Here is a 21,315-nt window from a genome sequence, read left to right as displayed (position 1 = left end):
TTTTATTAATCAGAGATCTGTAAAAATGAGAAACAAATAGTGTGAGATTTATCAATGAAGTGTCAAAACTTCTCTCGAAAATGTCGAAATACCATTCAGTTTTGGCCAACTGTGCCCTTCTGTTTTTTCGACGGATTGGGAATTAACATTTCAGCGCATGCGTGGGCAGCTACAGTTAAGAGTTAGGAGTTAGGAGTTGGAGTTAGCCGCTGCTGGCAGAATCACTTATTGCGAACTCCTGACTGCGGCTGACGGACGGAGTCAAGTCGGTGGCCAATTTGGGCAATTGCGATTGCCGTGCTGGTTAATTGAGCCCGCTTACCTAATGCTATAATGCTAATGCCGGGCTATGTCCGACGATCGGGCTACGATTTTGGGCCTTTGCGTCGGTGGTGTCAAAGTTAACACGGTAGCTGTGAAATTTGGCGCTGGGGAAATCCGTGGAAATTGCCAACTGATGCAAGCCTGCCATTTCCTTATCCTTAGCAAATTGATTAGGACAGTTTGGCGGCAAAAGCTAACCAAATAAATAAGTTTATAATTAAGTGGAAGATTTGCGGGCAGCAGCAGCTTTTGTTTTCCTTTTTTTTCACTACTATTTTGCGCAATTCTTGATCGAAGCCGCTCGCAGTTACTTATTATAAATTCTCCTACAGCTATCTGTTGTTGCTACTTTGTTCACATTGTCATTTGGCTGTCTGCGTGGTGCTTGTGAAATTGTTGCATTGCATGCAGCGGCAGAAGTAGCAGCAACATCACCAGACGACGATGCGATCTGCAGTGGCAACATCTTCTTTTCTTCAACTACTATTTATTATTGTATTAGTTTCTACGCTGCGGCTGTTTCTTCAGTTATATATATTTTTTTTCTTATTTTTTTCATTTAATAGCAAGTGCTTTTTGCTGTATTTTTAGTAGTTTTTTTTCCGGCTGCAGCAACCAGAAATGCAACAGTTTCTGGTCGACTCCACTTAAATCAATGATGATCATGACGGCGATGACGATGATGATGATGATGAGGCTGGCAGTTCACATTTTGGCATTTGCATTCAGCAATTCACATTCGCCGAGTATCCGAGTTTTTCTGAGCCATACGACAGTTTTATGCTCCAAATTTTATGTGTATCAATTGATCAGACGAAGACGGAGTCAACCTTAACATTTAGTCTATGCTTTTTGATATACTCGGACTGAAAACATTTACCAAGATCTTAATTGGCAACTTTTGACTGTTTTTTTTTTTATATTTTTGCTGTTGGTTTTCCACCACCGTCGGTTGTTAATGAAAAGTGGTTTTACAATGAAATTGCACAATCGTGGGCAGCAATGACCTGCGAAGATAGCAAACCAAGTCGAAAGGAAAATGTATCGCCGCGTCTTGTGGCCACAATGGAACCCCAAGCTCCATATGACTGGGGATATGTTGATGGCAGTGTACTGCGAATAAATAATGTGTAATTTACCAGCGCCAAGTGACAATTAAAATGCCATTCGGCGAACTACTGTTATGCAGTAGTAACTCACTGACAAATGCCGCAAATGCTCCTCCGGATGGTTAACATTTTCGGTCACTCGGAACCGAGATGGCATTACCAATATACCGATGTACAAGTTAATTGGAGTTGGTCAATAGTACTATACATATGTGTTCGTATTCTTGGCATCTTAAGAGTGTTGCATGAAAATCCCTCAGAGGTTGTAAACTACACTTCATGATTCCTGACGTAAAGAAAGTAAAATGGATTTTATGACGTTTAAGTGCAATAAAATCGAATGTGTTATGATAACGAAGAACATTTAAAAGTTTATTGCACTTTGATGGGATTAAGTGCAGAAAAAGAAGTAGAAGAACTAATAGTCAAATTTAGTAAATATGAAGTCCTGTAAAGTATATAAGCAGATATATTCTTGAAACTTTTATGCCCACACTTTTGGATGGTAATACAACGTACTTACTTGGTTTTCAGTAGTTATAACTCAATATCTGATCTAGGATTATACCCTACTTGGCTGACAGACATCAAATCTCTAGCTAAGATAGCCTACCGCCATCTGACTAGGCCACATCCGAGATTTCCATCTGCGGTGCTCAATTATGTTTACCTGCAAACCTGCAAAAGCGACCATAAACGTCACTGGCGAACAATTTATGAATCGTAAAACCCGACCAGGCTAAAAGCGAAAAAGTGCATTCTAATTCATTTGAATACAATTAAAATCGCAGAACGAACGGTATGGCAAACGCTTGGGAAATTGCTCAAGTGAAGGCCCCACATTTCGTGATCCCCAACCGGCGACAATCCGTGTCCGTCTCTTGGCCAGAAAGTCCGGGATTGGCCGCCCAACTCCATTGAAGCGTGGCTCCAGCACAGAAAGAAATTCAGTTTAAACTAACTAAGTTAAGTATATATAAAACAAATATTTGAAAATAACATACTAATATAGAGGCAAATTTTAAACAAAATTTTAAGAAACTGCAGTAACTGGTGAAGTAAGTGATCTTAATGACAAACTCAAATCGATCATCGCCGATTTATTTGCATTTCTTGCCATGCACTGGCACGACCATCGAAATGGTTTGCTAATGAGCTATCCTCCAGCCAAAAAGGAGCAGCCATCCGTGGATTACATGCTATGGGTATCGGATGGGGGAAACGGAATCTTTGGTTTTGGCTGACTTTTGACTCGCATTGTATTATATGATTTGCGTTGCCTGGTTTCCTGGTTTTTAATTTCGGTTTCGGCGGCCACAAGTGCTTGGCATAATCGCCGCAAATACCTGGCCTGCGTTTAATGACGGGCCCAAGCACCCATGTAGATTTTTACAGTCATTTGGACCAAAAATATATGGACTGTGGATCGCACCAAGTCCATGCATCAGCCATAATGCCCGCTGCGATGGCGATGCAATAACTTAATGCCTTCCATTCACGCCAAGTCGGCTCCAGATCCGATAATGAGTTGCCCGCACAATTGATATATAGGCATAATGGCATACGATCCGACGACCGACCTTGTCGTATTATTTATAGGCGATCTGGATGCTTGTGCCGGAGAAAGAAATGATTATTACACACTAAGCAGACGCTTGGGGGTTATTGTTTTGTTTTTCTTTTTTGATTTCTTTACGCCATATTGCAGCATAAATCGCCGACTTTTATGGATGAAATCGGGAAAGCGTTGCAGCCATCAGCAAAACACAATGAATGAATGAATGAATGGGTGTTGAAAAATATATATGTATAGTATGTCCAAAAAAATAAGAAGCGCCGAGATTTTCCACACTACAAGTCGCAGGCAGCCAGACGTGTAAACTTGTCGGCATTAGCTAATGCCAAGAGACCCCTGCCCCCAGATCCCCAAGCTCCAAGCCCCCAGATTCCCAAACCCCGAACTCCGATCTGCGATCTGCGATCTCCACAATGACTCCCCTGACACACCCGGATAACTTCATTTACATGTTGGGCGTGAGAAGAATGGCGGTGCAGAAAGACAGAAGATCTGCCTCATCGGCTGGCTTAATTAGATTATAACCACTAGTCTTTGGTCCGTGTGCTATCTGCTCCCAGATTTTGAATTGCGTGCCACAGATGATGATGGGTATGTTGGTATGCCTAGGGGTTTGATGGGTAATGGTATGTGGGGATTGCAAAATTGGGGCGGAGCGGAACACCATGCCCACCACCAACCATATAGTGCACTTGCCATTAAGTGCATTTGCCTACTGTCCCAATTAGTTGGCTGGCCATGGTTAACTCTGCCTGACTTCGGCCACAAACGAAGCAATTAACTTGTCTTGTGGTTTTCACAAAAAAAAAAATAAAGAAAAAGAAACGGTGTGCGAAATGTTCACACATTTGAAGGAACTATCGGTGGTTCGGAAAAATTCTGGAAAATTCTGTGGAAACCATACAACAGTTTATAAATATGTATTTGAAATCAAAGTTTATATATTTAATATATATATAAAACACACACAAACTTATATTAAAACATAAAAGATATGTTAAGATATCTTATTTTAAGTAAGTTTTTAAGGTAATACAATAAATGAATGATATTTTTAGACAACCAAAAATGTAGGACACACACAAATGCTAAAAATACTTTAAATTGTTAATGCATATATATATTATAAGTGAAAACGTAAAGCTCTGTTGACAATATTGTAAATTTGGCTGGCTAATTTTTTCACGAAATCCAAAGACAATGACAGATTGTAGATTACAAATGCCCACAATCAAATCATTACCAACATTTTTCACTAATCTCGGCGCTTTTGTAAACGTATGCAAATTCCAGGCCTTTGAGTGCCAAGGTTTTTTACAAGAAAAAGCCGCCAGCAATAATCCCCTGGGGAATCGAAAAACAAACAAACACACAGCATATTGTTAACGATGTGAAAACGTGTACAACACAAAGCATCTGTATTTGGCCAAAAAGCGGCAATTAGCCACGCACCCGCACACTGGCCATCCACCAAGCTGAGTTGGCCCTGGGCACCAAGTGGATGTGGATCCAAAAAGATTCAAAAAGATCCATCCAGCAATCCAACTGACATTTCAATTCCACCGCCAAACGATTACATTTAACACAATTTATGAGTGGCCATTTGGCTACTGATTCTTGGAGTCCAATCCATGAAGTGTACATGTCCAAGCTACGGTGCTGGCATTAACCGATTTGTGGGTAACCGGCGCCCCCCGATGATGATAACTGGATTCGCTGGAGTCCCAGCGGCAAGCTCACCACCTTGGCATTTAATCGGCGGCATGTGCAAAAAGTGGCCGAGCAACAGGAAGATAGCAGCCGTCGCAGCATACAAAAGTAAATATATATCCTACACTTTAAAATAATATGTAGTATTGTTCCAGAAACTGGGAAATTGGAGTACAAATATAAGAGCTACCATAGGATAAATCTCCAGCATATTGATAAGAAACCTTTCGAATCTGTATAATGCTGAATTTAAAAAAAATCTAATATATAACAAAACAACTTTATTTATTAACCAAACAAGCAAACTTGCAGTCGTTACTAAATACCAACTTTTATTGTTCTAATCAAGCAATATTGTACTTTTAATCACTAATAAACGCCTCATAGTAATCATAAAATTGTTCACTCTGTACTGACACCGTTGAAATTTCGTTACTAAATACCAACTTTTATTGTTCTAATCAAGCAATATTGTACTTTTAATCACTAATAAACGCCTCATAGTAATCATAAAATTGTTCACTCTGTACTGACACCGTTGAAATTTCTTAATAGAAGCGCCGAAACCGCAACAAAAAAAATTACAAAAAAAAGAAAAAATCGTAACTAAAAAGCAGCAGCATGGAGTTGGAATCGCAAATTAAATGTTAATAGTAATACACGGGCCACAATGGAATGGCGGCGCTTGGGACAAAAACCGGATTTGTGGCAGCCACGGACAGAACAATGTGCGCATAAATCTAGCGTCAAAATATGAATGCAATTTAAGCCAGCTGAATGAGCGATTGCCGGGGTATTAGCCCTCATCTCCGCGACCGGGTGAACAAAACCCCAAAAAACCTGACATTGTCTGACGGAGCAGACCGAGTCAAAAGTAAGTGAAGAAAGGAAGCTGGAACGGATCGTATCGCATCGCATCGGATTAAATCGGATGGGATCGTCGGAAGGTGAGAAGGCCCACCGATGATATTAGCCGGCGAACACGCATATCAAGTGACAGATTGCATAACAGTCGAATACGAAGAGCCATCTCCATCCACATCCCGATCCCCATCTTATGTGGCGTGTGGTGAAAGTTAATTTGGCAGAAATATGTAGAAAAATTATGAAATGTATTTTCCTTTCGGTTGCCACCGCACCACCGGCATTGTCTTGTGGCAAGTGGAAAGTATCAAGCGGAAACGGCAAACAGCGCCTCGTGCAGCCACTTGTGCCGCCCAATAGGTTAATCTATACATTTCGAATGGAGGCAGGAAGAGCTGACAGCAGCACGCCAAGTGATACAAGTCGTTAAACGCGGTTATTCCCTAACATCTTAATTTTGAATAATTAAGTATCAATAATTAAGTAAACCACATTCGCTTCAAAACTCAAATTGAGGAGAGCAGCGATTTAAGCACCTATAAACATTACCTATAGAAAAAGAAACAGTGAATAAAGATAGTGTGATCATTTAAACTTGATAGTTAGTACACCTAACATTTAGCTGGTATCAAATAAATACACTCCAATGTTATAGTCTATAAAACATTGTCGTTAAAGAAACATTTAACTGACTGTTATCTAATATTTCAATAAAAATATACTAGTTAGTGAAAGTACAAACTGGATCTAAATACTTGGTTTGCTCGAATGGTTTTCTTATCCCCAGCCTTATGATGCATGTCTGTGCCATTTAATCTCATTTAGCGCTGTTTCTTGTTTATGTATATCTCGGCTGACAATTACATGTGGGCACCTTGGAGGGGCCAACAAATTGGCGACCAACAGGCATTTCTCTGGCATTGTTTGTGTTGGCCAGGTGGAGCCTTGGCCATTTTAGAAAGGCCCAACTGGAAGCGCTCGGAATGGCACAGCGAAAGGTACAAGAAAGGTACTCTTCAACTGCAGCGCGCCACCAGCATATAGAGACAACACACGGGTACAGGTTGGTTTATTTAGGTCTGGACATTTATTAAGCACGCTGGGCTAGATGGCCAGATGACGAAGCAGCTCTGGCTGGGCATAATCTAGTGCACGTTGTTTGAGCACATTATAATTTAGTTATATATTTGAAATATGTTTGTAGCAACCCAATCACTGGGTTTGGTTATTGCTATTACTATTATATTACTGTCGCTCACTTGGAGTCGGCGGCTGCCGCATTGCTGGCGGACTTGGTGGCAGCTTTAATGGCGGCCGCCGAAGTGCGCTTCACGCTGACCAAGACATTGCGCTTCGTGGAAGCCGGACCAGGTTTGGCGGCTTTTGCAGTCGGTTTGGGCGTTGCCTTCTTTTCCGGCTGCTTGGCAGCAGCGGTGGTCTTGGCCGTTGGTGTGGCTGGAGCGACGGCAGCCGGCTTTTTCTCCGACGACTTGGCCACCGGCGCGTTTTCTTTTGCAGATCCCTCATAGGCATCGCCGTTCGCATCCTCTTCGGCGTCTTTCGCCTTGTTTTTCTCGCTGCAAGTGAATACGTATTACACAACATGCTCATGATTACTACATCGTCGTTCACATACCTTTCAATGTCAATGTTAAGCACAGACTCGTCCTCTTCATCCTCCTCATCTTCTTTCTGTCCTAATGGCTCTACTTCTGCCAGGAGGTCACCCAGATCCTTGTCCACCTCCTCCCACATCTTTTTATCATGGGTCGCATCACCCTCTTCTAATTCTGCATCACCCTCATCATCGTACTCGTCGTCATCCTCGTTTAACTTGCCATCGAAGTCCTCATCGCCATCGGCGTCATCATCACCGGCCTTTTTCTCATCATCGTGATCGTCCTCATCACCCTCCTCCGTCTTGTTCTTCTTCTCGGTTTCCTCCTTGTTGCGCAGGAAAGCCTTCACATGGGAGTGCTGCATGCAATGCTTTTTGGTGTAGTCCTCTAGCGAGACATCATCAGCCTTGCCGGAATAGTGATTGCACAGCTCGCAGTAGAAAGCCTCTATGACCTTGATATAGTCCGGTCCAATCAGAGCGCGTTTGCGAGTCTCCTCATCCTCGCTTTTCAGAGCGGCCTCCGACTCGGTGACCATGGCATCTACATCGGCGTCGATCATGTCCACATCGATCTCGCCCACCGAGTCTACAGTGTGGAATTTATTCAAATCTATCTCGCGCTCATCCACGCTATCATCCGATCCGGATTCATCGTTGCGGGCCTTGTTCTGCAAACAAACATACAAAAATTAATTATTTAAAGCTTTCTTTCAAGATTAGATAGTCTTATTTTATAAAAAAGGAAATTAACAATCTGGGAAAGTCCAGTCCTGTAAATGAGTGTATATCCCTTAATGACTCTGACTCACCCTAATGTGATCCAGGGAGCAGCGGTGGTTCTCGTAGAGCATGGCATTCTTAAAGGCCAGGTGGCAGGAGCCGCAATAGGGCATTAAGAACTTCTTAATGGTCTTGTGGTGCTCGGAGGCCTGATGAAGATTCTTGGGCTGGCGGTAGGCCAAGCGGCACAGACGACAATAGCGCGACTCGTGCTCCTCCTTGCTATTCTCCTCGATCTCGCGCTGTGTGGTGCGCTGGCTAGCACGCATACGCTGCAGGTCAGCTCGCTGGTTGAGGGCCACCTGACGCATGGAGTTCTTGTGGGAGCGCGAGTTCAGATGGTAGTTGTACTCCTGCGAATCAATGAGGAAACGGTGTTAATTGAATAGCTCAGGGGACTCCTATAAAAGAAACACACCTTAAATGTAACACACTTGATGCGGCAATGGACGCAAATGAGTTTGATGAAGCTGCGCTTGCGGTTGTTGTGGTCCTCATCCCGATGACGGGAGCTACGTCGCTCTTTGCTACGATCATCGCCCGATGATTCCTTGTCTTTGTCCTTGCGAGACGTGCGCTCTTTCTTGGTGGACGATGACTTCTTGGACTTGGAGTCCTTCGCGTCGTCTTTGTCCTTCTTCTTACCTGACTTCTCGCCCGATGACTTGGCCTTTTCGTCCGATTTGCCACCATCGCCGTCCTCACCGACGCCCTTCACCTTGACATCCTCGTCATCGGAGGCGTCATCGGCCTTGGCGCTCTTGGGATCGGACTCATTTAGGTCCTTGTCATCAACGTCATCGCCATCACCGTGCCCATCATCATCATCGTCGTCATCATCGTTACCTTCGGCATCACTCTTGTCCTCGTTGTTGGCCGACTTGTTGCGTTTTTTACCAGGCGATGTCTTCTTGCACTTCTCGTCCTTCTCATCATCGTCTTCTTCATCGTCATCGTCGTCGTCGGATTCATCGCCTCCATCGGCGTCCTTGTCCTTGCCTTTCTTCTTCTTGCTTTTCTCAGCATCTCCGCCGTCCTTGTCCTCTTTACCGCTGGAATCGTCGCTGGAATTCCCGCCCTGGCGTTGTCGTCGCAACGAGCTACATTTGAGTGGAATTAATTCGAATGTGAAGTCATGTCAGGGTAGCAGGATGGATTTGTTTTGTTTGGTGGAAGGCAAGTTCAAAATTTTGTGTTTTTTTTAAGTACATAAGAACAAGCTGGGTAGAAAACTAACAAAATACGTTCTTGTCAAGAAGTGTCGGGTGTCTTTTTTATCGGTACATTTCAATTCGTTCTACTTAGTTACACAAATATATACACATGGTATTTGATCTACGAAGATGGGAGTTTCTCTGGAGGCCGCTTGGATAATCTTACACCAAGTGCTCTCCTCCCTCCTCCTTTTCGCATTCAGATTTTAGATGCCTCACTGAATCTCACAGTTTGTTCACATTATTATCTCAATCTTACAGATTGCATTCATAGTTCTTTGCATCCTCAATTGGTGCACAATAGCGTAACTCTGATTTTTGTATGTTCATTTGGATTTTGATTTAATTTGGATTTTTTTTTGGATATTTGGTCTATTTACCTTTTCAGCTGCTGAATCTTGAGCAGGCGAGCCCGGTCTTTCTGCTGTGCATAGAGCAGCTGGCGGCGCATGGTGCGCAGGTCATTCGACTCGTTGACCCTGGTGCGCACAACGCGCATTCCTCCCACCCGCATCCCGGTGCGCATCATGCCGCCCCTCATCGACATTGTGCCGCGGGGTCGGGATATATAGTTGGTGCCGGCCACGCTACGCATCATCCGCTTCGGCGGACCCATCGATCCGTCCCGCTGGTGCCGGCTGCCGCTGGTGGAATCATCGCGTGGGCGGTAGGAGCTCGAGCTCCCGCCGTTATTTCCACCACCGCCGGTGCTGCTCCGCTGATGATAGTTCGATGACGAGGAGCCAATGTTCTGCGACGAGGACGAGGGTCGATCGCTGCGATCATTCGACGAGGACGTGCGACGGTAATCCTATTGACGATTGATGAGTAGGAAGGTGTGTAGGAGCTTTGTTTTGGTTGATTTGGTATTGATTTTTGTATCAAATATAGGTGGTAGATATAAAACATATTTAAACTTCTTGACTGAAAATAATTGCTATATAGCTACAGACTGATATTGATTCTGATTCTGATCGGATTGGTTGTGGGTTATATAGTTCACAATTGCCTGTTATTATTATTATTATTATTATTTCCTGCAGCGTGTTTTTTGTGTGTGGTAGCATGATGGAGAAAACTTATACGCTTATAGCTTAGCTACACAGATTTGAATCGATATTATTATTATAATTCGTATACACACTGATAGATTTCTATTTGCTCTGCTCGGATTGCTAACCGACCAATATTCGATATTCGGTATGAAGAAAAATTTGACAGCTGATGGTACGGTACAAGGCATACAAGATATACAAGAGTTTACAGATCAAAATCGCTTCAATCGCTTCAACAGCTCTCTAAAGAAGTTTTTGCTCTCTCATAGTATATACGTGGATCAGTGCGGGTCGGTTCAGATCGAATCGGATTGGATCATATCGATCGATCGATCGATGGGTCGCTGGCAAAATCATTATCTATATGGTGCCGCGCCGCTGCCGATGCTATGGACAATATACAGATTTATATAGATTTATATGGTATATGGTCAGAGGTTCGGTGCTCCAAAGTGCTTGTCTGGCAACTTTGAGTCCGCGCGCTGTTTGCTCATTTGGGACATGTTATGCTTTAACGCTCGATAGGCTCAACTCAGTCCCGCGTTTAAGCTTCACAAACAGTGCTATAAATATTTGGAAAGTCATTAACATTACACAGTACATGGCGATTGGCTTAATGCATAATTAATATGTCGACCTTTGAGTATAGCATGCTTTGAATAGCATTTAAAATGGGGCAAAGTATAACTTACGTCTTGACGCGGGCGTTTGCGATCAATGCTGCGGTCGCGAGATGAGTCCTAGAAACACAAAACATAAAAATAGATTGCATTATGAATACACATATATATATATATATAGATGGATTTGGGTAATACATCATTCATTTACTACAAGAGCGACAGACTTATTATTAATATATGTAATTCCTACAAATGTGATGAGAATAATGGGTGATGTTGATTTCTCATTGATCAAAAAGGTAAAAGATAAAATAACAAAAATAAAGACTGCCAAATATACTCAAGCGTATTTGCCACTGGGAAATATTAAATTTACCTCAACTGTATATTTCAAATACTATATTCATTCTTATCTATTTTTTCCACAGAAATAAGTGTGCCGTTTATAAGTACGCACCTGTTTGTAGAATATATACTTTTAAGGTTGAATCTAATATATATTGAATAGTTTTTCATTTTGTTTTGCATGTGGAAAAGACGTCAATTCGCGTTAATCTCTCTTTCTGTCAGATTTCTAATTAGGAAAGATAAGTAGTCACCCAAAGAGCGTATAGAAGTTTACTAGCTTGACCGAAATGCCTATTATTATCAATTACAAAAGTTGAATGTAAAAGGTTCTTATCTCTGATTTTTCGCATGCATTGGTAATTCGTCTTATTTACTCATAGTTCCAAAAATCTTTCCACAGCCAAACATTACCTACAGTTTCTTATCTCCTTAGAGAGATAATAAGAGGCTGAATGATCAGCATTGCAAAAAAATATGTATCAATGTGTTATAAGCGGGATTCCTCTATTTTCAGACACACAATTCAGAAAAGCCAAAGTCAAGGTGTTCTAACTATTATAATTTCAATTTCTGTCCTTTCATTCTAATCCAAATTGAATTTAATTAGAATGCAGACCAAATCTGGACATATTTCTGAAGCTATCGTAGTAATTACTGACTAATAGTTACTTATAGGTTAGTGCAAGGTGCTCCAACTTACATAGCTCCGCTTGTGGCTCGAGGAGCTGGACTCGTAGCGCCCGCTGCTCGAGTTGTGGTGGGTGAACTTGTCCCGACTCCGGTTGTCGTAGTGGCTGTTGCCTCCTGTTCCTCCGCCACTGTTGTTGTGGTTGTTGTAGCGATTGTTGTTGTTATGATAGTTATTCTCGTAGCGGCCATTATTGGGTCGGTAATTGCCCTGCGTGCGAGTATTAACGTAGTTGCTGGAATTGCGATTATTGTAGTAGCCACCGCGAGTGGTGCCCCCACCACGTGGAATGAATCCGCCGCGTCCACGCATCTCTAATTCCAATTTCTTCCTGTTTGCAGCACAAGGAAATACTGTAAAGTTGCGTTGAAAAGATTACAAAATTCGATCCGCATGGCAGACTATATATGTATGTGCAAATGTCCGCAAAATATACATAAAGACAGACTGAGCGTTCAGCGCAGTTTTTTTTTTTTTTTTTCATGGAATATCTTTGCGCCGCCGGTGGCGTCGCTCGCTTTAAGGAAAAAAAAAATCGATTTTCTACCGGCCCGAGAATTTTTTTGCGATTTTACTGCATCTTGATCTACGCCACTTACCTCTCTTCTAACACTATTCACTAATGGGCACAATTGAGCGCTGCTCTTATGTCTGTTTATCAGTTTTAACTGAATGCTTAACTTCTGATTTTCACCTTTTCTATCACCGACTTTTTTCGCTTGGAACAATTTTTTTTCTAGCAATGGCGAACGATGTGAAGTGTGACCGTGCTCTGTGGAATCAGTGTTGAAAATCAGCGAGTGAAAAATGTGGCAATGCTACTTAGCTGAACCGTTATAAGGAAATAAAGAAACTTTTGCCTTCTTTAAATATTCTCGAAAACTATATCAATTCCTTTGAGCTTCTTAGACAAAATTTCGTCAATGAAATCAAATTTGTATTATAATTGTCTTTCCTAGCAATAATGGGTATGACAAAATTATTTCGAAATCCTTTACTAGAGTGGTTTTGAACTCGACTAGAAAGTAACGAAATATCGCTTGGTGCAGTACCATCACTGATAAACGGCGACATCGCTAATAAAGCTGCAAAAAATACAGCTCAGTAGTTATTTTACATAGCAGAAATTTTAAAGTGTTTTGTACTGGAATTGTGCTATAAGGAAACCTGAAATCAGAGCAGTAAAATGTTCAATGGTTAGCTAATACTGTTGCCAATCAAAAAAATCAAAAAATGTGTGCGGTGATATGAAGTTTGGAAAATTACGCATCCATTTTCCACTCCATATTTTTAGTTACTGACCCACAGAACAATAACCATTTTATGACTGTTACCATTGATTACGTCGGTCAGAAACGGGAAGCGGGAAGGCACGGAAAAATGGGGCAGCATTACTGCAATGTAGAGCTATCGGATGATCTGTTCCCTTCCCATTGGCCAAAGATGTGTACTATTGGCAGCCCATCGAACCACTCGCTCATCCTCACCCACACCCGTGTAACTAACATACTGGCCATTGTTTTTCTGTCAGGTTCACCGCGTCCACATTAGCCAGCACATCCGATCCGATTGGCCCAGTTCAAAGTACACATTCAGCATCCGCAGCAGCAAATTCCACACCCTTGAGTCATGGCGTGGATGGCGTTAGGAGCACTAGCCTCCGGTTTCGGTATTCACCCCCCTTTCAATCATTACCGCTCTTCCTCCTCCTCTTCATGTTCATGTTGTGTCGCCGTTTAGTAGACTAGTTGAGAATGTGTTAAAGTGTCTTATGACCAACGCATTCGCCTTATCTAATGACATTGCCTTTCTATATTGCACGACTACAGTTCTACAGCGCCTGCTGGGTGTCGATCAGCCGGCCAATAAGGTCTTGGAGATCAAGAGCGAAGCGCTGGGGACACTTCAAGTACTGGCCCGCGATGACGCCATGGTCCTCTTTGCACCGCCCTTCAATAGCAGCAATGAAAAGCGAGCCGTCTATGAGATCATTTTGCAGCGACCCACCTCGGATTCCAATACCACATCCTTCAGTCTGTACCGGTCGCCGGTGCAGCAGGAAGCCGAGGAACGCTTCAATGCCTTTCTGCAAAGGCTGCCCGTCTTCGTCAGCATTGTCAAAGAGGTTCGAGAAAGGACTACAAAGCAATGCGAAGCGATGCATTTAACTCTATATTTTTCAGTACTACAATGTAAATGGGCTGCAGAAAGCTTGCGATGCCTTGGCGGATAATCCCTCCTGGACACTGTCACATTTGATTGCCTACTTCAATCTGGTGGACTACATCAGCAATCCCAAGATGCTGCAGTGCGTGGACCAAGCAGATGCAGCCTCCCTAATGTCGCCCTTCCAGTTGGCAATCAAACAGGGCCACATGGAGATGGTGAAGGCTCTGCTGCCGATGAGCAAGCTGGAGCACTTGGATATAAACAGCAATTCGGTGTTTCACTACGCCGCCAGCACCACTAAAGAGATCATCAATGTAAGCCAGCAATCCATGTATAGTTCAAACACATTTCAACTTTATTTTCCCAGCTTATCACTGATAAAAGCACGGTAAATCTGAATCATCTCAACTCCGATGGGTACACACCACTTCATGTCGCCTGCCTCGCCGACAAGCCAGATAATGTAAAGGCACTGCTGCTGGCTGGAGCCAATGTCAATCTCAATGCCAAGGACATCCGCAAAGTGTACAAGACATCCGCACCGACCACGGTTTCCTCGTTTCTGCGCACCAATGTTAGCAAGCTGTACACTCAGGACATGAAATATGGCGGCACTCCTCTGCACTGGTGTTCCTCCCGTGAAACCTTGCATGCGCTCATCATGGAGGGTTGTGATGTCAACGCCACGAACTTCGATGGACGAACAGCACTGCACGTGATGGTGGCCAGGAATCGGTTCGAGTGCGTTGTCACTCTACTGGCCCACGATGCGGAGATCGATGTGCTGGACAAAGACGGAAATGCAGCTTTACACATTGCCATTGAGAAGAAACTAGTGCCGATCGTCCAATGTCTCGTGGTCTTTGGGTGTGACATCAATCTGAAGAACAAGGATGACAAGACGCCACGTCACATGGTTGGCAATGATGCTAGTGGCAATAAGGATGATGAAATCCTCTACATTCTGCACTCTGTGGGGGCCAAGCGCTGCAAGGATACTGGCTCAAAGTGCCCGCCTGGTTGCAATGCCAAAGGTACCTACAATGGCATTCCGCCGGAGGCACCGGAATCCGTGGAGCAGCGCGAGCATATAGAGAACATGCTGGCCACCACCAGTAGACAAATGATGGGTGGTTTTCTGAACGCAGCGGCCAATGGAATACTGGAGAAGCAACAGCCGACACAGTATGTAAATCAACTAATCGTGAACTAAAATTAAAATAGTTTTTTCTTATTCCAGAAAACCAGTCGTGGTCGATACTGAGAAAGAATTAAAAGGCCAAAGTATAATGGATGCCCTGCTTGGCATGTTTACAACCAAAGTGAATGCGGACGAGATGAAGAAGGAAAACTCATCGGATAGTTTGGGCAGTGGCTCGCAAAAATCCGCTGTGTCCAGTCCGGAGCAGCTGCCTTCACCCACCTCGCCCATCGCCGCCGAAATAGGGGATAAACCCTACGGACGCGGACGCCTGCTCTGCCTGGATGGTGGTGGTATTCGTGGTCTAGTCCTGGTACAGATGCTACTCGAAATAGAAAAGCTCTCGCGCACTCCTATTATCCATATGTTCGACTGGATTGCCGGCACCAGTACTGGGGGAATACTCGCTTTGGCGTTGGGTTGCGGCAAAACGATGCGGCAGTGCATGGGCCTCTATTTGCGCATGAAGGAGCAGTGTTTTGTGGGCTCACGGCCCTATAACAGCGAGTTTTTTGAGTCCATTTTGAAGGACAATTTGGGCGAGTTTAACGTGATGACGGATATTAAGCACCCGAAGATCATGGTCACTGGTGTGATGGCGGATCGCAAGCCGGTCGATCTACATCTATTCCGCAACTATACGAGCGCCAGTGACATTTTGGGCATTGTGACTCCCATTAGTAAGTGAGATATCAAAAAATTATCGAGATAGTTCACCAATTTTATTTTATTCTTTTAGACAACCGAAGAATTCCTCCTCCTCAGCCATCGGAACAATTGGTATGGCGTGCTGCTCGGGCTACTGGAGCTGCGCCCTCATATTTCCGCGCATTTGGTCGCTTTCTAGACGGCGGCTTGATTGCCAACAACCCGACGCTGGACGCCATGACCGAGATTCACGAGTACAATATGGCCTTGCGTAACGCTGGACGCGAATCAGAGGCCATACCTGTATCCGTGGTGATGTCGCTGGGCACGGGTCATATACCGGTGACTGAACTAAAGGACATTGATGTCTTCCGACCGGAGAGCATCTGGGATACGGCCAAACTGGCCTACGGAATCTCCACCATTGGTAAGGCATCTTATCCATATACTTTGTGTGTTTAATTATTAATCAAATTCATATGCTTGCTAGGCAATCTGCTGGTGGACCAGGCAACCTGCTCCGATGGAAGAGTGGTGGACAGAGCTCGCGCCTGGTGCAGCACTATTGGCATACCCTACTTCAGGTTCAATCCGCAGCTGAGCGAGGACATCGCCATGGACGAAAAGGACGACCAAAAACTAATCAACATGCTGTGGCACACTAAGGCGTATATGCACGCCAATCGGAATAAGATAATCGAGATGATCAATTTCCTAAAATAGCGTGCAAGACGGATTTAGACCGCATTTGCTGTAGAGATCTCTCTTTCGAGGGATCCTTTCGATTCATGTCCGTGTATTTTAGACTCGTTTAACCCTCTTCGTTTTTATAAAGCACCTTTTCTGCGGTCTAAATCAGCTCACTCGCTGGGACTTCCACTCTCAATAACACCGAAATCCTCCCACCACCTGGCTACAAAACAGAATCTGTGTGATTATCCTTAATTTTTTCAATTCCCAGGCTTCATCTCCAGGATTAGCAAACGAAATACGCTTTGTATATTGTGTTATTGGACTTAAGAGGGTACCATATCATCACATTAATTTCGAAAAACTTTTATTTTATGTATTATAATCGGTCCTGTATTTTATTGTACGTAACCCTCCAATTGAATCGTTTAATTGATAAAAACATTCCGTGCCGCTTTGTTAGAAAATGAATGTGTATGTAGTATGTCGAGCACGAATTTTAAATAAAACTTTTTAAGTGTTTAAACCTGTTTTTAATTAATTCCCATTATAGTACTAGTTGTAGTACTGGTCCAGAAGCTAACATACATTAAATTATAGATCTGAAGATTGTAGGTTATAAGGTCAACTGGTTTAATTATTTAATGGGGATAGTTGTGGAATACTAAATTCAACTTAATGGCAGAGAAATGGCTTAGAGTTATTAGAGCTGATAACATTTATATATTTTTTTAATTGAAAATAATACTACAATCCAGTATTGTTAAAAAATTTGATAATTGAATTTTAAAATATTTTTATATAATTTTTTTTATGTTTAAATATTTAGCCTACCAGGGCTGGCTAATAGCGATAGTGTCCTCGCCAGAAGTTTCATCCTTCCAATCGATAGCTAGCACACTAGACATATGTATCGATAGGCCAAAACAAATACAAACAATACGGACGAGCCAAGAATTTTTGCACTTCGCACCAACTCATAAAAATCCGAAAAACAAGTGAGTCAAAGTGTTTTAAAACGAGGACTACGGACGTAATAGATGAAGATAAACAATTGCAGATCAAGATAAATACGCTCAGCGACCGCAGGGTCACACCAATAACGGGTGGTCAGAGTGACCAAAGTGGGCAGGAAAAGAAACAAAAATAAACAAACAATACAGACAGGAAAATAAGCAGCGCGTGCCTGTGAAGAGTTTTTTCGCCGTAGGCCCAAACACTGAAACCAGGAACACAGACGCACTGCATCACAGGCAACGGGGCACACAATCCGATTGCGACCAAGCTATGGCTGCGGCCACCAACAACGATTCCTCCGGCGTGGAGTCGGCCAAGGAGGAGGTGGAGATGTCGATGCCGCCATCGCCCATGTCGATGGCCATGGTACTGGCCAAATCGACACCGATGCCCATGCCCACCAGCGCCTCCAAGGGGATCATGATAACGCCGCCGCCGCCGGCAATGCCGCCCACGCCCACATCGTCGCCCAACACGCACGGCGAGTGGCCCCACATGAACATCAACCTCAACCTGAACATGAGTTCAAACCCCAGCACGAATGCATCATTCCAGCTGAGCAGAGATCGGGGCGAGCACTTTGCCCTGCCGCATCTGCCGCCCCTGCCGCTGAATCCAAATGCCTCCAATGCCGAGTATCTGCCCAGCCTGATTCATCCAAGCACCCTGCCCTCGGGCAGCAAAAGCTTTAAGATGCGGCCGCGAATGCAGCGCCTAAAGCACTCCTACAGCTACAGCAACATAATCGTCCAGTCAAATGGCCGCAAACTGCGCACCGCCGCCTCCACCTGCAACATCGAGCTGCTCAACCGCATCCTTGAGGGTGGAGCCAATCCAAATGCCGCCGACGAGTACAATCGTAGTCCCCTGCATCTGGCCGCCTGTCGTGGCTACATACCCATTGTCCAGCAGCTACTAAAGTACGGAGCCAACCCAAATGTAGTCGACTCGCTGGGGAATACCCCACTCCATCTGGCGGTGATCTCGGCCAGCTCCAATAACTTCAACGTTGTGGTAGGTGTGCTGCTCCAGGGCGGCGCCAGTGTCCACATGTACGACCGCAGCAACAAGTCACCGCTGGAGCTCGCCGAGGCCAAGCTAAGACTGCTGCGCAATCGTTACGATCACCCCACGCCGGAGACGGCCAAGATCCTCGAGGACATGTGCATGCTGACCACGCTCATCTTGCGCTACATGGTGAAGCAGCAGCGCGAGCTGGAGGATCTCTCGGCGCTGGAGAAGCGACTGCAGAACCTGAGCACCAGCGACGACCAAGAGCAGGTCGTATCCCAGACCGCCGATGAGCTGCTCGCCAGCGTTGAGCGCCTATCAATCAACAACAAGTAGATGGGACGTAAACTGGACGCCAGGGTAACGCGACCGCAGGCTGGCCCAAATTGCGTTCGATGAGTTGAGAAAAAAGTAAGTATGAGAACCAAATAGTCTACAGATATATACATATATACAGATATAAAAAAAATAATGAAATTCCAAGTTATGGTTTCAAAAATGTTATCTATAAAGCATGTGACGTCGTCCGCAAAGCATTTGTGATCTTAGTCACTATAAAGATTAGGAGCAATAATAATAACTACCTCAATTATATGGCATATGGTTCAGAATATAGTATTAAATATTTTTTCAGACTCCTGATGCTAATCAATTGCTCTCTTTTCGTTGCAGTTTGTTTATCGTTTCCTAATTTGGCTGCCGTTGAGCTGGAGTTGGCATCGTGACAAGCAGCTAGAGGAGATTGAGATCCTGCGCCCGATCCTAATCCCACAAAGCTGACAAATGCGACCAACGCTCTCAAACACACAAGCACACACATAAACACCCACACACACAAAAGAAAACACACATTGTTTTATGCGATCTTTTTATTAAGTATTTCATTTAAGGCTTATTGTTTACGCAAACAATCAACAAACATGATTACATTTTAAGCTTTACGTTTAGCGCGCCAAAAACAAAAAGAAATCAAATTATGTAATAATGTGGCAATCGCAACTCAAGAGGACACCTAACAATTTGCTACATTACATTTAACTAAATGACTACATTACTTGGAAATCGTTAAGTGTCTATTGTATACTATAACAAAAAAACCATATGCGTGTAAACACTCTCTGAACAATAAACGAAAAACCAAACGGCCATTTGACTTAATCCGCAGATCAAGCCGAAATCTGTAACTAAATAACTGAGAGGACTTCTGAGTAAATCTGGTTTGTGGTGAGAAACTGACAATCAAATATTTTAGAAAGACGTTTGGAAAACACATTTTCCTTTTCAGAAAATCAAAATTAAATCGTTTTTACTTAGATGCAACTATAAACATAACTTTAATACAAGTTTGTCTTTAAATATCGTTATGACAAAGGGTTTTGATATACTAATTGCCCTTAATTGGTATACATTTTAAAATCCATAAATTCAATAACAAAAAAATCGCAGCTTGAAAGTATATCTATAAATCTATTTAACAGCCTTTTCCTCTTGCCGTTTAAATGTATTCAAAGTGCCATTAGGAAAACCCACATTGGGTCTTTTATGAGTATTTATGTGTAAACTTCACATTAACATGAGGTGGATAAGAAAAACTAAACGTTTTAAGAAACTTGTTCACGACGCAAATAGTAAACGAAGTTTACGAACCCATATTGAGTTAATACTAAATAAATGTTGTAAATTAGGGAGATCAAAAAAACCCGGTCCAAATGGGTTTTTCATTCATAACGAAATTATAACGGAAGCTAGACAAATGACCAAAACACTTTTCCGGACGTAAATACATGAAAATATGGGAGGGGTGGTCTTATAAACAGGCCCAAAAACCTGAAACCGAAACTCGTAAACCCATTCATACGAATGGATCTGCCACAAAATACTATATTTATAACATCTGCACCTAGCTCCGAATTTTGTGGGCGGAGCAAATGGAGGAGGAGGAATCGAGTGGACAGCTGGAAACGGAAAATAGAAGAAAAGCCATGTCTCCTCTTCTTCCCACGTCGGTTACGTTTCGTTGAGCGAAATGATCAACATATTCAAATGGTTGTTACGCACGCTAGACATAAAATATATATATATATATTTTTATTATTGTTATAATAGGAACTGTTACATTTCGATCCGCCTCTTTAAATTATTACAATTACTATAAACTATAACTACTATAAAGTTAGTTCAAAAATTTTAGTTTTTAAAACCATTATTACTCTTACCCATTTTATATTAAGGATTTTTTAACAGTTTTAACTCGATGTAGTGTGTTATTTTGCTCAGTGCATTTGAAGTGACTAGATCAGATGGAGGGCATACGGAAACAATGAAACTGAGCCGAGCAACCACCCGAAATGTTGACCCGACCACTTCCACTTATTGGCGGCAGTTGCGATAAGATGCACCGCCTCACTTGTTGATCTCTCCCTGAAAGTTGTTGTTGTGATGCATGTGGTTACCAAGGCAAGAAGCAGAAGCAACATATGCGTAAAGAAAAACATAAGCGGCGTTGCTGTCCGGATGCCGTGTGAATTTCACATTTCACTGCCTTGTTTCTGAATATTTGTGTACTTTTAGTGTACATATGTGTGTACTATGTGGTTCCTCGGGTTCCTGTGGACTGTCTGCGAGTCAGAACGCCCACGTAATGTGCGCTACGGTATAAACAGCCGA

General features: G+C 43.2%; 3 protein-coding genes across 5 annotated transcripts; 2 read left to right on the top strand and 1 right to left on the bottom strand.

Moving 5' to 3' along the window:
• Positions 1-6,647: 6,647 nt before the first annotated feature.
• Positions 6,648-12,673, bottom strand: LOC6605113 (glutamic acid-rich protein). 2 transcript variants are annotated; one of them, XM_032717882.1, is made up of 9 exons: positions 12,512-12,673; positions 11,925-12,265; positions 10,946-10,993; positions 9,849-10,009; positions 9,579-9,776; positions 8,403-9,084; positions 8,014-8,337; positions 7,220-7,872; positions 6,648-7,160 (listed from the first exon to the last, which is right to left on the bottom strand). In XM_032717882.1, exons 2-9 carry the CDS (start codon positions 12,222-12,224, stop codon positions 6,839-6,841), a joined length of 2,688 nt encoding a protein of 895 aa, XP_032573773.1. In that variant the 5' UTR covers positions 12,225-12,265; positions 12,512-12,673; the 3' UTR covers positions 6,648-6,838. The 2 variants fall into 2 exon arrangements, with proteins under 2 accessions (XP_032573773.1, XP_032573772.1); XM_032717881.1 differs by having other exon boundaries at positions 9,579-10,009.
• Positions 12,674-12,974: 301 nt separating this feature from the next.
• Positions 12,975-17,146, top strand: LOC6605112 (85/88 kDa calcium-independent phospholipase A2). Of its 2 annotated transcripts, XM_002029917.2 has the most exons (8): positions 12,981-13,108; positions 13,444-13,581; positions 13,742-14,037; positions 14,096-14,395; positions 14,449-15,266; positions 15,322-15,962; positions 16,022-16,357; positions 16,421-17,146. In XM_002029917.2, exons 2-8 carry the CDS (start codon positions 13,542-13,544, stop codon positions 16,651-16,653), a joined length of 2,664 nt encoding a protein of 887 aa, XP_002029953.1. In that variant the 5' UTR covers positions 12,981-13,108; positions 13,444-13,541; the 3' UTR covers positions 16,654-17,146. The 2 variants fall into 2 exon arrangements, with proteins under 2 accessions (XP_032574288.1, XP_002029953.1); XM_032718397.1 differs by lacking the exon at positions 13,444-13,581 and having other exon boundaries at positions 12,975-13,108.
• Positions 17,147-17,517: 371 nt separating this feature from the next.
• Positions 17,518-19,840, top strand: LOC6605111 (ankyrin repeat domain-containing protein 54). Its single transcript, XM_002029916.2, has 3 exons — positions 17,518-17,618; positions 17,681-19,059; positions 19,321-19,840. The coding sequence occupies exon 2, from the start codon at positions 17,908-17,910 to the stop codon at positions 18,982-18,984; it is 1,077 nt and encodes a 358-aa protein (XP_002029952.1). The 5' UTR covers positions 17,518-17,618; positions 17,681-17,907; the 3' UTR covers positions 18,985-19,059; positions 19,321-19,840.
• The last annotated feature ends 1,475 nt before the right edge of the window (positions 19,841-21,315 follow it).

This window comes from Drosophila sechellia, chromosome 3L (genome assembly GCF_004382195.2).
Source record: "Drosophila sechellia strain sech25 chromosome 3L, ASM438219v1, whole genome shotgun sequence".
Taxonomy (NCBI): Eukaryota; Metazoa; Arthropoda; class Insecta; order Diptera; family Drosophilidae; genus Drosophila; species Drosophila sechellia.
This window is presented reverse-complemented; position numbering and strand designations above follow the sequence as displayed.

Coding starts and splice junctions, on each gene's coding strand:
- LOC6605113 (XM_032717881.1), bottom strand. CDS start 12,224: ATGCGTGGACGCGGCGGATTCATTCCACGTGGTGGGGGCACCACTCGC. Junction 10,994..11,924: donor CGAGCCACAAGCGGAGCTAT/GTAAGTTGGAGC, acceptor TTGTGTTTCTAG/GACTCATCTCGCGACCGCAG. Junction 7,161..7,219: donor CTTAACATTGACATTGAAAG/GTATGTGAACGA, acceptor ATTCACTTGCAG/CGAGAAAAACAAGGCGAAAG.
- LOC6605111 (XM_002029916.2), top strand. CDS start 17,908: ATGGCTGCGGCCACCAACAACGATTCCTCCGGCGTGGAGTCGGCCAAG.
- LOC6605112 (XM_002029917.2), top strand. CDS start 13,542: ATGGCGTGGATGGCGTTAGGAGCACTAGCCTCCGGTTTCG. Junction 13,582..13,741: donor AGCACTAGCCTCCGGTTTCG/GTATTCACCCCC, acceptor GCACGACTACAG/TTCTACAGCGCCTGCTGGGT. Junction 15,267..15,321: donor GAGAAGCAACAGCCGACACA/GTATGTAAATCA, acceptor TTCTTATTCCAG/AAAACCAGTCGTGGTCGATA.